The sequence below is a fragment of the Anser brachyrhynchus genome, assembly GCF_964034855.1.
Source record: "Anser brachyrhynchus genome assembly, chromosome: 5".
NCBI lineage: Eukaryota > Metazoa > Chordata > Aves > Anseriformes > Anatidae > Anser > Anser brachyrhynchus.
In genome coordinates, this window is record NC_137699.1 from 58903353 (window position 1) to 58917429 (window position 14077).

Below are 14077 nucleotides of genomic sequence, written 5' to 3' on the forward strand. Positions count from 1 at the left end.
TAACATGATAATAAGCATTTATGAAACCAACTGAATCAAGAAACTCAGCGCAGATTAATGCTGTACTCCCACCTCAACACAGAGTAAAGTTAATACTACTCAAGAAAACTGAGATTTTATGTAACTTCTTATTGCCTCCTTCTACAGTTCTGATGCCGGTGAAATTCCACTAGAGATTTTCCAGCTTGAAAAGTTCTCAAGCAACTTTTTAGAAACTCCACACTTTCAAAAGGATGTTAAAGAGGTGCAGGTCTCTTCTCCCTGGCAACCAAAGACTGAATTGTGCGGGAACTGCACAAAGCTGCACCAGGGCAGGTTCAGACTGGACATTAGGAAAAGCTTCTTTACTGTGAGAGTGCTCAAACACCGGAACAGGCTTCCTAGAGAGGTTGTTGATGCCCCATGCCTGTCAGTGTTCAAGAGACGTTTGGATAATGACCTCAATTACATGCTTTAACTTTTGGATAGCCCTGAAATAGTCAGGCTGCTGGACTAGAGATGATGTCTGAAGGCCCCTTCCAACTGAGCTACTCTATTCTATTCGCTAAGATGGAATTCTCAAGGAGTCCTGTTAACTGGAGATAGGGCAAATTTTTTAATCTCTCAGCCTCCTGATGCATCTTTGGCAGTACTTGGGGTAGGGTAATCCATCCCCATCTATAGCCTCTATAGGCCTACATGTGGCATCATTTTGCCATATTTTTGCACCCCAGAAGCTGGGCTAAGCATAAAAATATAACAAAACAAAACAACTTATATTCACCAGGAAGCATAAGGAGGTAAGGAAGCTGGGAAAAGGAAGAGGCAACAGCTACAGCAGAATTAGCTAGTAATAGTTGTTTTTGAAAACAGTAACTTCTGAACTACTCCAGAGAGGTTTGTACGGATTTGAGCTAGGAAAGGGCTGCTACTGCTTGCTCTATAAAAAATCCAGAAAGAAAGAAATCTTCCCAGTAAAGAATTGAAAAGGGCAGTGAGAAAACTACAGTCACAGTTGTATCCATTCCTCTAAACTGAAGAAAGAATGTTCATTCAGAGCAAAACTGGAGGACACAAGGTGAAAGAAAGCTTCTATGGAATCTATGCGCCCTCCTTTGTCAAAGTCCCAGAACTCAGAAACCTACCATGCTTCTATCAACTTTCACGGTACCTTCATATGAGGACAGACACATGTTTAAATCAAACAGAATGGATAGAAGAGGAAATATTGTCAGGGTGTGATTATGAAATACATATTATTTTAAACTTACATTCCAATTTTCTAGCAGTGATTCCACGGACTCTTTTGTCCCATATTTCATGTTCCATATATTTAGCTTTAACATCACCTCATTGGCAATGGCTGAGCACAGTCCATAGTGATAATCAAGAAGGGTGCTGGAGTTTGTGAAACACGTATTGCTGAGTCTGCAAACAGTGAAATGTTCCAAAAATCATTAGATGTAGAAGGCATTAATGTATAGGGGTTTTAGCCTAAAAACTCTGAATTACATATATTATATGTAAACATCTATTTTGTTATGGTGGGAGTAAAATTTTAAGATAACTGTTCACTTTTTTTAAGTAATAGCAATTTTGAGTCAATATTGACTGCTAAATTTATGGAAAATCTTAAATGGTCAGAAAAGGGGCATCTGCTATTTGTATGTCAGCAGATCTCAGACTACAGACACAGATTCACTAATATTTTTTTTTAAAATCCCCCAAGAGCTTAATACGGTTGTACAACCTGTAAATCTTGGTGATTTCAAAAAGTGGAAATTTAAAATTGGACAGAGAATCTCCACCCGCAGAAAAATCTTTACATTCAAAATATTTGTGTTTCCTCCCCACGCTTGCATAGGGCACCTGAAAAGCTCCTGCTAATGAGCTCCATTTTGCACACATAATTAAGACTTTCATTGGACCAATGACTGGACCTGTCTGCTCTGTATGCCAGTCAATCTGTGCTTAAATGGAAAATGCTATTTTTCTTCAAGGCATGGATAAATTATGTGCTTTGTTCACAATAAAAGAGGAAGTCATTTGCAGAACTAGACCACAATATAGTCAAAGTAGAGGGAATTTGAGGCTCATAACCTTCTTTTCATTTCCTCTAGCTTTTCAGGAACCACTAGCGGCATATTCTTCTCATCTTTATTCTCAAATGATTGAAGGGTGTCCAAGTGAGAATCAAAACAATCCATCAAGCCCTGGGGAGAAAAGGAAATAGTAAGTTATTCATTTCAATGCTAGAGTCACCTAGCATTGAACCTTGTTTAATTCTGCAAGCCACCTGCTATTAGCGTAAGAGCTATTAAGAACCAGTCAGCACAAGGCAATCTTTCAGTGTCGTTATTCATTAAAGTGCAATGAAAGTATTTATCTCATCCCCTTCTAAAGTGGATATTTACAGCAAAGCATAATCTCGCCTATCCCTGGGCCTCTAGTTAAATATAAGGAACATGGAACTATTCTACCTATGCTATCGTTTCTTTTCCCCACTTTTACTACCATCTTTAGAACAAAAATGAGTCATTTTAACAGTTTCAGGATATTGGTATTCTTTGCTATGTGATAGCAAATAACGACAGCAAAAACTGCTGAATAAATTTATTATGTCACAACTGCTTAATCCTTTACTTGAATGTCCAATAAATTCCATTTAATAGCATTCTGATAACATGTCACATTAATTAGTTGTGAGCATTGGTGGGTAATATCCTGAATCTTGGGAGAATGTACAATTTCCATCATGAAACACCACTGTAGCCACAAGATCTATATATGAGCCATATTAGTAAGACTGGTTTAAAGGAAGGAGGAGGAAAAAAATCTCAGCAGAATGTCTTCCCATTCCATCAAAACAGATTTGACAGGAATTAAGTATCTTGGGCTTCTTCTTCTTAAAAAAAAAATAATGATTTTATCTACATGTTCAATAGGGGAAAAAAAAAGAAAATCCTAAACCCAAATCTTCCTCTGTCTCATTCTTACAAATACTTTAACTGCTTATTCTGAAAACAAAAATCATAGATCAAACGCCTAACGTTTGGCAAAGCCATTATCAGTAAAAAAAAATAGCCAGCTCTCATACCAGGAACTAAATAGCAACAGTACAAAAGAGTGGTGTTATCGAGCCACTCACAAGACCTTCTAGATCCCATTATCTTTCAAAATCATATCAATGACATGTCACAAAAACATCCAACTTACCCTTGTTCATACAAAAAGAAGTACAGAATCATGACAATCAACCAGGCATTGACACACCTATGCTTTTTAAAGTTTTCAAACTCAAAAGGACATTTAAAATATTATCAGTGTAAAGATTTCAAGATCAGAATAAATAACTTGCACGGTACTGAGGTATCAGAATACCTCCCACTGCTTTGAATGGAGTAACAGAGTGATTCAGCAAATACTTAACTTTAAATACATAAGCTGTGTGAACTCAATGGAATGTAACCCTGAGCCCAAGTGCTTTTCTGAACAGATATGTATTAAGCATAGATTTAAAGATAAGGATGCAATTACCCTGTGTTATTACTTAACAAACAAGTTGCAGGAGCCACATAAAAAAGAATGCCATAATTTATTCATTCAGATAGTATCCAATTTTAACCTCACCCCAGTGAAGTCAGAAAACTTCCTTATAGACGCATGTAATTATTTAAATAAACTCATCAAAATCAAAGATATCTTCAGAAGGGCTTTTCATCTTCAGAAGATAAACATATCTATACCACTTCCTAAAATGTCAAACAGCAATTCCATAACAAGTGCTTTGCTAGGTCAGACTGAAGCAGAATACTCCTTTGTGAGCTGCTTACCTTAAATATCACAATTATTTCTCTGAAGAGAGACATTGCTTTAAATGGGTCCTGCAAATCAGGCAAATCTTCTGCTTGCAGATGTTCTACCTCCTGAAGCCAGGCCTCAATGCCATCCAGAGGTGGAGGCAACATCTGGTCCAGATCTGCTTTCCATTCATTAATCTTTAAAAGGAAAACAAGTGATTAAATTTGTCACCATTATTTTCTTCCCCATCCCCAATATACAGACATATGTTCCGTAAGCTGATGCTTTAGACACCCCAGAAAATAAGAACAAAAAAATCTGTCACCAATCAGAAAAGGACCTTCCAGCTGAGTCAGCTGCAAATCGGCTATGTTCACCTGAGACCCACGTTTTCTCACCAGCCTGTAATCTCTGTAGCACTAAAGAGAACTTATAGTTATTATCCTCAGCTGGTGGCCAGCTCAAGGCCTGGCAACAGAGATGTACAGTAAATTACTTGCAAAGTGGAAGGGAAACAACGCATGCTCTGGACAGCTTTCTATCCTGGGAACTGACGGATGAACATCTCTTCCATAAAGAGCTATTTCCAACAAGACCCAATGCATCCCCAGTTGCAACAGATGGAGGCAACACTGCCAACCTCACTGAAAAGCACTGACCAACCAGATCTAACTGTATCACTACCTGTGCCATGGGGAAGAGGGTATTATCACACTTCTCCTGGCTGCACCGTTATCTGAGCCATAACTATGTCCTAAAAGAATCTTTCAAGCATAAATAGGCCCAAACCTTTGATCTGAAGACTGCTCAGAAATAATCGCATGCCATTTTTTGCAGACCTCTCACAGTCCTGATGCTCAGGAGGCAGAAGGGTAATAAACAGCCTCCTTCTTACTCCTCTTGGGCACTGTACATCACTCAGCTTGTCAGAGCTTCAGGTTCAGGGTCAATATTGTTTTTTTCAACGCAAATAAAGTATCACCTCCCCACTTCTCCTTGTGCATATTCCTGAGGTAAACTTAGGCTTCTTCACCAAACATGTTCACATTGGTAACAAGGTGAGCTAGAAATGTTTCTGACCTGAGAGACCAGTTTACTCCACTCTTCTCTCATCTGCTGCTGGCCTTCACTCAGCTCAGCTTCACTTCTTTTTGATGACAACAGGGGCAGGAACGCTTTTTTTTCTTGGTTAAATGCTTCCATAAATGACATCATTTCCTAGGAATAAAAAGGAATAGTAATTCATAGAAGACTTAGATGGAAACTCATGAAGCCAAGTACTGACTTTGAACATATTAGTATAAATTCCATTAACATCAAAGGTCATGATGCATGGAAAGGCAAGAGAGTAGGTCTGAAAGTATAGGTGCCATTCACTAGCAAAATTTGTGTTCAACATAATGTCAGTGCCATCAGGACCTGGGTCTCCTCTTCCACCAAGAGAAAGAAAAAATTCCTCCTTTAATGGTCTTCTGCAGACCATTTTATTACAAACTCTGACTACAATATAAACCAAAGGACATTTTACTTCAGGTACAATCTATAGCCAGCATTTCTAGTAATCCTCTATTTCATTAGCTGGGAAAACCTATCATTATTGTTATCACAGGAATAGAGAAGCTGACTCTGAAAAGGGCCTAGGAGTTTGAATCATGTCCAAGTCTCAAACTATGTCTTTTAATTAATAAGACATTACCGTACTCTCTCCAAAAAACCTCTTTGCTCAAAAACCAAACAGCATATATCTGTTTTCTAAGAGAAATAACTTTATCCTATCCTTCCCTCAATCATTTGAGAGCATTTACCAAATTCATTGTCAGATTTCCAACTCCTGTTAAAAAGTTTATTTAAAATTTAGGTTTAGGCAACGAACTATAAAAGAGTTTATGTTTCTGGGAATATTTTTAAAATTTATTTTTGCAAAGCAATTAAATACAAAATGCAACTTACTTTGTATTTCTGGTAATGTGTTTCATTTTCTGTGTCCATCAGCAACTTTGCTAACTTCTTCCCTTGTGCAGCCAACCAGCTCATAGCCTCTGTTAATTTTCCCTAGTAATTAGAGCAGAAAATTTAATGTTTCCATTTTGCAAGCCTTGTTTTTTAATTCACATTGTGCCATAAAATAACACATATTGGGTATCCAAAGCTAATGAGAAACAAATAATATTTCCTGGGGACTCTAACAAGTTTTGGGTCAGCCACTATTATAAAACAAGACCAAATTTTTAAACTTGGCTCCTGGATATATGAACGCATCTTAAATAAAAGAAGAGACTGATTGCAGTCCTGTCGAAAGGAGATTATCAGTATGAAAATACGTCAATAGGCAATTAGTATATAAATTCTAATAGGAATATACAGAGAACAGGCATCTTGTTTTTCCAACCAGCACAGTCTGTGAGTGACGACTTCTGTCTGCTCTCAGCTATTAAATTTAAAGCTGGTTGTTCTGTACATTTGCAAATCCGTCTGTCTCCTCCCCAGTACTTACATACACACTTGAGAGCGCACACAAAGACAGACAGGCTTAAAAATGTCCTCTTCAATAATTAAATGAAAAAAACAAACAAATAAACAAACAAACCCAACAGTCTGCACAGCATTTCCATCAGTATCATCAAAAATCTATCACACTGAGTGATAGCTACCCTACAGGAGCATCAGAAGGTTCAAGCCAGTTCAGCCCTGTCAGTGGCTGAATCAGAGGGCCCAGCCATGAAGGACAACTGTTATTGAGTCGTGTTAGAAGCCGGGCAACAAAAAGTACCATTATTCTTAGCATTCATGATGCACATTAATTAAAAAATGCCTCAGTGATAAACCTCACGACATACCTGCATGTCTTCAGTCTCCGGCATATTTCTGGAGTACTGCAAAAACTGAGCCACGTACGTCATGATTGATTTTTCATCCGGATTCGTAATGTCAATATCTATGAGAGTCAATATGCCATTTACATAATTATGCAGCCCTCTAGACTTGATCACATAATTACACACTATATTGCAGTTATTAAAACACATTACCATAAACATGTTTATTTTGCAGTAGCTCAGTTAACATACCACTGACAGAAATTAATATGTAATGAACATTTTTTCCTTGGGAATACTTCAATATAACATGATGAGCTAATGAACAAGTTTCTCATATGAATGGGAAAGTTTTATATTCTCTCTTCAACATATTATTCCAGTGTATGCTGCCAATTCAAATATCCTAAAAATCCTAAGTACACCCTAAATTATATAATAAAGAACCACATTAGAGTTAGAGCATTACGGTAATGATCAATGTTTCATTTCAAACTTGAACACAGGCTTACTTTTTCCTGTATTACAAGTCAACACATGCAGGATTATATTAATTTCACTCCTTAGAGCAAAGACATAAAAAAGCAGATCACTTACCTTCAGGTTCAAGAAGTCGTGGAATATTGAGCTCCAATTCTGCAATTCTGAAAGCCTCATCCAGGTTTTCCTTATTACTTCTAGCTTTTGCCTTCTCCAAATCAACTAGACCTGGTCTTAAAGCATTGATGATAGCTAAAAAAGGCAGTCCGCTTCTCCAGCTTGACTTGAAATCAGTCACACTGATAGAACCATGCCTATCCCAAAAACGATTAGAAACTAAATGTCACAGGGAGTTTACTCAGATGTCCTAAGCACAAATTTAGTAATACAAGATAAATTTGGTAAAACGGGGTAGAAACAAATCCAAGGAGTTACAGAAAATCTTGCCACTAAATTTCTGCAGAAGTTGGGTCAGAAAACAATACAGACCAGTACTACCAATCACTGCAATCATATATACATGTGTGTGTGTATAGTTTTATATATATATAGTATACAAAAAAGAAAATATATACATTACTTTTTTGCAAAATTAGAGTGTTTCTATCCTACATTGCATTCCGAACATACAGCCTTACTGTTCCAATATCCTTTGTGAATATCACCTTTGCTCTCACTTGTCTCACATTCTATAATCTACAACGTATTCTACACAATGGAAAAATAAGCAAAGCACTGAAGTTGCTGCAATAGATGTTATGCTGTTATGTTCACTAGAATCCTTCTTGGCAGTCGTGCACTGCTTTGACAGAATGTTTGTAATTCTGTTTGTCTCACGTTCCACATGAGATGTAGGAATCCTAGAAATGCTACAATTTCCATTTTTAAAAAATATAAATAATTATTGAAAGTTTGTTAACCAATGCCAACCATAAGGATTAAAACTAACAAATCATGTAAGCATTCTACTAGACTTATCGCACAGGAAACTGTAAGTCCCTAAAAGAGAAAAGCGAAACAAACCAATTTACATTGCGGTGTTTTATTAGTAGGATTAGCCTCACTTCATTACATTTAAAGGGCTCATGTCAAAATATTTAGGGCCTGATTGATGCTAAAAGTTCTGATAACATCATACAAATTTGAAAGCACTTTCTGCTAAGCTGTCATTAAGTAATGTTAAAAAAAAGGCAAGGAAAAATACCACATCTAGAGGAAAGTAGTAAACACAAAACGTAACACACTATTTGTAAGACTTGGACGGAACTTACAGTGAACACTGATCTTTTGCCCACAACAAAAGAGCCTTTGTAGCAGAGATCTTCCACCGTTCCTTAATTTTAGCACTTTTTTTAGCTGATCTGCTTGCCCTTGGAGAAGAGTCAACGGTATTTGAACAATCAAGAGAAGGCTGATTGTAAGTGCAAGCAAGTGTCCTGGCAAGTTCTTCAATCTATCAGGAATGATGGGAGAGTTTAATCAGGTTTCAGTGAAAACTTACCAAGACAGCAATGGCAGTAAACCACAGAGAATCAGAAAGGACTCTATTACAGCTGTAATAGCAGTCCTCTGCACCCAAAGCTCAGATCAGGTTTCCCAACCATTGCCAAATTTTATCTGTTCAAGATGAATTATTTCATGCTGGATCATTAGTTGATTTTTTGGCAGTAAATATTCACCCAAGACATCCATGGGATACTGTGGGTACCAGCACTGGCATCAAGGCACCTCCTCAGTCAGTGCACTTTCCTACTTCTACCAGTAAAAGTAGCCCTCGGCAGCTGTGTTTTGTGCTGTCATGCCTTGTACTAGGCATGTTAAGATTTTGCCTGCTCACTCAGAGTGCAGGAAAACCTAATCAGTTGGCCTCAGAGATCTACAGTTGGTTAGAGAGGCTTGGCTTAGGTAAAAAGATAATGTATAGAGCCATGTGCAGCACAAGAACCACCAGCACCAAAGCACCCTTACCAAGAAAAATGTGGGCTACATTTACAACAGTCAAATAACTTTGCTTCTTGACTCCTTCCTTAGCCCCTGTCACCAGCTCATCCCCAGTGCACCTATGTTAATTCACTGTGGGGCTCTTGCTAGAAGACAGTTTAGCTCCATCATTCTCTGCAGTTCTACAACAGGATTCCAGCAAGGCTTTGTGCTTTCAAACTCCCTCCCCTTCCGCCCCATAACTTCATGCCATGCAAGATGCACGTGCAGTATCTTGTATAAGAAACATCACTACAACAGTTTTCATATTATTTCAGGTACCTGGTACTGAAAAAAAACAAATAGCAAGAATTACAATAGCAAGAACTGTGAGCACAGCCAATACTGAATGAAGAGGGGTCTGCCCCTGAGGGAGGTGGATGTGAACCACTTTTCACTACTTGCTCTATTTGGTGCTCTATTTAGAGCTTAATCATTACAGGTCTTAGACATACTAGGCAAAGTTTAGCCCATTTTTAACTAGTTATTGAAAAAAATCTCAGTATGTTATCATTTTCAATTAGATGTTGTTCATCAAGCTGTAACGGTATCATTGCATTGGAGAAGCCACTCAGAGACACAGGCAAGATGAACTGGTGCATCTCTTCTCTGAGTTGTCACTTCAAGATGTCAGAAAATTATCTGCTTTGTACTAATTCATCTCTTTGGGCAACCATGTATGTTAACACATTTTTGTGCTCTTTCCCTCTACTGAAATATTCCCTTACATTGCTGAAATACTTACATGAAAATGAAATATAATTGTCCAAATTAGGCCAAGCACAATGGAAGGTTTTCCTTCAATAATGTCAGCAACATGAATATTTATGAGCTTGAGCTAGTGGGGAAAAAAAAGGACCATTGTTAACAAAGAAAATGTTCCACCAGCTAAGCGGGCTTTACTTGTGAATTTTTAAGTTAATACTCACTGATTTGCTCCTTAAAAATGTCAAGGCATTTTCTATGTTGCTTCTGCACTGAAAGGTATTAAATCCTTTTTCCCGTGGCTGTGAAGCAAAAAGAATTTGTTACAATCTCAGCTGTAAAAATTCATTTTATTTTCATTTGAAAGTCTTGCAATGATTTATGAATGACTAGAGTAACTTCTTTCAGTGTGTTTCAGTGTCAATGATGTAAGATTAAGTTACTTGCAAATAGTTCTGTGACTCCAGAGGGATTGCTCATGATCTCACAACTTAGCATATCCAAAATTCTCTTCTGGGTTTGACAAAGTATTGAGTTAATATTTTTATTGTTCTGCCTTACCAGATGTTGACCTGAAAGCACTTCCAACAGATCCAAAAGCATATGTCCTTGCTGTATGTCTGTATACAGGTCTGAGATAACAGAAGGAGGTATGTGCTGCAAAATAAATTTCAGAGCTGGTCACACCATCTTTAGCCATTTTGAATTCACCACACCATAGAACATGGCAGATTGTTCTACTTTATTGTTAAAAAAATGTTTAGCATCTTTTTGTTCACAATAAGCTGAAATATAAATCCTGCATCTAATCAGCTATATCCTGCTCATTCTAACCCACTATTACATTTGTTTCTTACTCTGTCTTGCCCTGCCTCTGAGTTTTCTAAGAGTTATATTAGGCCCTATTTTCCAGTATATATTGTATTTTTGAGGAGGTATGTTGCAAAAAACAGTAACTTTGTACAAAAGGAAAGTTATGAGCAGCAGTTAATTCATTTTTTGACTTCCTAATCAATGTACCCTGAGTACAAGTTTGACTATAGTGCTTAATAACTAAATCCTCACTCTTTTCACACACCTGCAAACAATATAAAAACATCACAAGCTCAATGGCTTCCGCTCAAGTATAGACCAAACCAGGATTTTTTTACCTGAGCAAGTCAGAGCCCCAGCATATGCTGCTCAAACTGCTTTGTGAATACAGAATATCAGGCCGCCTGTATTAATAGATATTAGTCCCCCAGGTCATCCCATTAAACTCATGTTCTTGGATTGTATAAGAGAAAAATAATTCTCTAAACACAGTAAAACTAATCATAAATATAGAACCTCATAAAACCCTGAGACATGTGCCACAATCTAGCAAAAGGATGTTTCTACACTGTGAGAAAGATACTGTCATCTACTTACAAACACTCACTTAAAAATGTCTTTGGACTACTACCGATGTAACACCTATTAAACAAATACTTTCCAGGAGCTTCTTTTTCCAGACACTACCTAAAATCTTTAATTAATTTTGTTTATTCCAAAAAATGTTAATCTCCACAGAGCACATCCGAAACAAAAAAGCAAAAAGCATGTATTTCCTGAAGAATACCATTCTTACCTTTGACAATATTGAATTTATCCAGGTAGTGAAGGTTTTCTTCTGAGTACACTCTCGTTGCACTGTGGAAAAAAGAAAAGAAAAAATGGTTAGTCAAAAAAAAATTATTTGTTTTTCTTTTCCAAAAATCTACGATCTCTTCTTCCAGATATGACACTAGATACAGTTTAGTATTAGCTTTCCTCAACTCTTATTTTAGTGGTGATATTTTCTTGTTTGCAGAGACGATAACACAAGGATCTCTACAACCATCAACATCTACTGGATGCAGCAAAAATCTCAGCAAATGCGAACAGTGGTGTGAACACATCATCCTACAGAGCAATCCATCTAGAATAACTCTATTCATTCCTAACTGTTCCTTAAAAAACTCAGAACAATCAGTACAACAACCATTCTTGAAACTCAAGAAAATCTGTGCATGGGGCTGGGTAATGAGACCAGGAGGGATCCTAGGGTTAGGTGATACATGCACATCTGTAGGTGAAGCCATACAATGAGATGTCTTGGCTAACTGAAGGGATGGAGAGAGATATTAGGATGTCGTAGGGAAAAATACCCTCTAATAGCATTTCTTTCACTGATGGGTCCTCCCTTGAGTACAGAGATCATTAATCTGGCCAAACAGGAGCACCTGGGACCTTAAAATAGGAGGGAGTAGGAAGGAAGTGCTTGAACTTGTGCTTTGGTGAAGAACAATGAAATGGGACACAGAGTGTGACCAGGCTACTCAGAGATCCAGCTCATCATCCAGGTCCTGTAGGCTGTTATGCAGTTGTGAAGGGAGATAAAAATTGTTTAAGCCCTAGTTTCAAAAACTGGAATATTTAAACCATTTCTCACACAAAGCTAGAATTCAGAAGTGGGGGAAGCCTTTCTCTGTGGTTTGTGGGTGGCAGAGATAAAGAAAAGGGATTTCTTTGCCTGGTTTCACTTCACTGCAGATATCAAGCTGCTCATCCCGTTCCCCAGATAACACAAAGGCTGAGCAGCACACAACCAGGCAAGCCCCCTGTGGTGGATTTACTCAGGTGGGCAGCCGAGTTCCGCCATGGCCGCTCTCTCACTCCCCCTCCCCAAAGAGGAAGGAGGAGAAAATACGACACAAAGAGCTCAAGGTTTGAGATAAGGATGATTTAATTAAAGGGAAAAGGGAGGAAAAAAAAAAAAAGGAAAAAAAAAAGCAAAGGCCAGTATTGTGCAGCAGTAGACACAACACTGGAGTGATACCAGTGCTGTTCTAGCTACAAGTGCAGAGCACAGCACTGTATGGGCTGCTGCAGGGAAAGTTAACTCCATCCCAGTCAGACCCAGCATACCCCACTATCTGCCTCCAGTCACATCCTGACCATCACACAATTCCCTCCCAAGAAAGACGCCCTTCCCCATCGTCACGAAAAGCATAAGTCCCTGCTGTCAGTGTGCACACAAGCCTGAGGTAAGGGCAGGTGTTGGCCACAGACATGACAGGCTTTTTACCCTCACTGCTGAGCCAGGAGCTGCACAGGCCCTGCTGCCTGCACAACCCACAGCGCGTCAGCACCGGCCATCCCAGTGGCTCTGCGCGTGAACACAACCTCCTTTTTCTCTCCCCTTCCGCATCAGCTTTGACTGTAAGCATTAGGGTTGGCTGCTCAAAAAGCAGGCCAAAAAGCACTGCCTGCCCCAGGGACCTGCCTGGAGCTGCAGAAGGGCGGTCGTCTCCTCCCTCTTCCCTTCCCCCTTACCATTTGAATAAACACCCAGAAGGCTGCACTGGTTTCACACAGACACTAGAAAGCACATCAAATAGACTGTTAACTGAGGGAGGGCAAGCTTACACTGGTACAGGAGTCGATGTTTAGGTCGCTTAAGCCACCACCTTCAGCCTGTGCCAGCCACACAGCCCACCCATGTGTCCCCTTCCCCTGCAGCTGAGGCAGATGCCTGGCCTGGCCCCTCTGTGCATGGCCACACAGCTGCCCCACGCATGGCTCCTGCCCCTCCTGTCTGCTTGCCTCTAGCCTTCCCCTCAGGCAGCGAGGAACCAAGGAGTAACTGGTAGGAGAGATGTAAAGCAGAGAGAAAGTGCAAGGCCCCTGCCTGCTGCTCTGGGCAGCCAGGAGCAGAGGATGGGGCTTCGGAGCTGCAGTCAGCACAGTGCTGATGGGTGATGGGATGCCAGTCCACTGCCCGGCCGGGGAGACATGAGAGGACATTATGTGTCTCGCCATGGTGAGAAGCCAGGCCTGGGTGCAGCTCTAGCCTCACCTTATAGCTCTCTGAGGACTGGCGAGCGGTGGGGAACGCTGAGGTAAAGCCTCCCGCTGAGGCGGACAGGCGACAAGAGACTCTGGACAGGCAGTCAGCTTGCAAAAGAAACTAATCTGGGGGGATCGAGTGAGGTTGAATAGCCTCTTCTACCCCTAAAACCATGCCCTTGCACAAAATATTAATGTGAAGGGACGTTTAACACTCTAAGAGAAGTGCAAAACTGCTCAGCAATAGATACGTGTATTTGTGTAGGCCGGGACGGATGAAAGATACAAAATACATCAAGCACCTTGTGGGAAAAATAAAAAACCCATCACTGCTCCGACCATAAAAATGAAATGCCACTTACAGGGAAGCACCAGACGTTTAATTTGGCTCAGGGAATTTGGCAAAGACAAACCCAAGTCCTGGGTGGCTTCGCATCAGCTGAGACAGCCTGTGTGGCTGTGTGCGA

At 39.5% G+C, this 14077-nt stretch overlaps 1 protein-coding gene across 6 annotated transcripts in view; it reads right to left on the reverse strand.

Annotated features, from left to right (window-relative positions):
* The window catches only part of SYNE2 (spectrin repeat containing nuclear envelope protein 2), a 187598-nt gene that overhangs the window by 146031 nt on the left and 27490 nt on the right, over window positions 1-14077 (reverse strand). For all 6 annotated transcript variants that reach the window (XR_013951889.1, XM_080593985.1, XM_080593984.1 and 3 more), the window contains exons 3-14: window positions 11371-11432; window positions 10323-10418; window positions 9986-10063; window positions 9802-9894; window positions 8348-8529; window positions 7194-7390; window positions 6618-6715; window positions 5731-5832; window positions 4861-4998; window positions 3813-3977; window positions 2080-2192; window positions 1251-1407 (exon numbers count right to left, since the gene is read on the reverse strand). Coding sequence is in view for 5 of the 6 variants with exons in the window: in XM_080593985.1 (XP_080450111.1) it covers window positions 1251-1407; window positions 2080-2192; window positions 3813-3977; window positions 4861-4998; window positions 5731-5832; window positions 6618-6715; window positions 7194-7390; window positions 8348-8529; window positions 9802-9894; window positions 9986-10063; window positions 10323-10418; window positions 11371-11432 (1481 nt within the window). In the remaining variant the exon portion in view is untranslated. The remainder of the gene's footprint in view (window positions 1-1250; window positions 1408-2079; window positions 2193-3812; window positions 3978-4860; window positions 4999-5730; window positions 5833-6617; window positions 6716-7193; window positions 7391-8347; window positions 8530-9801; window positions 9895-9985; window positions 10064-10322; window positions 10419-11370; window positions 11433-14077) is intronic.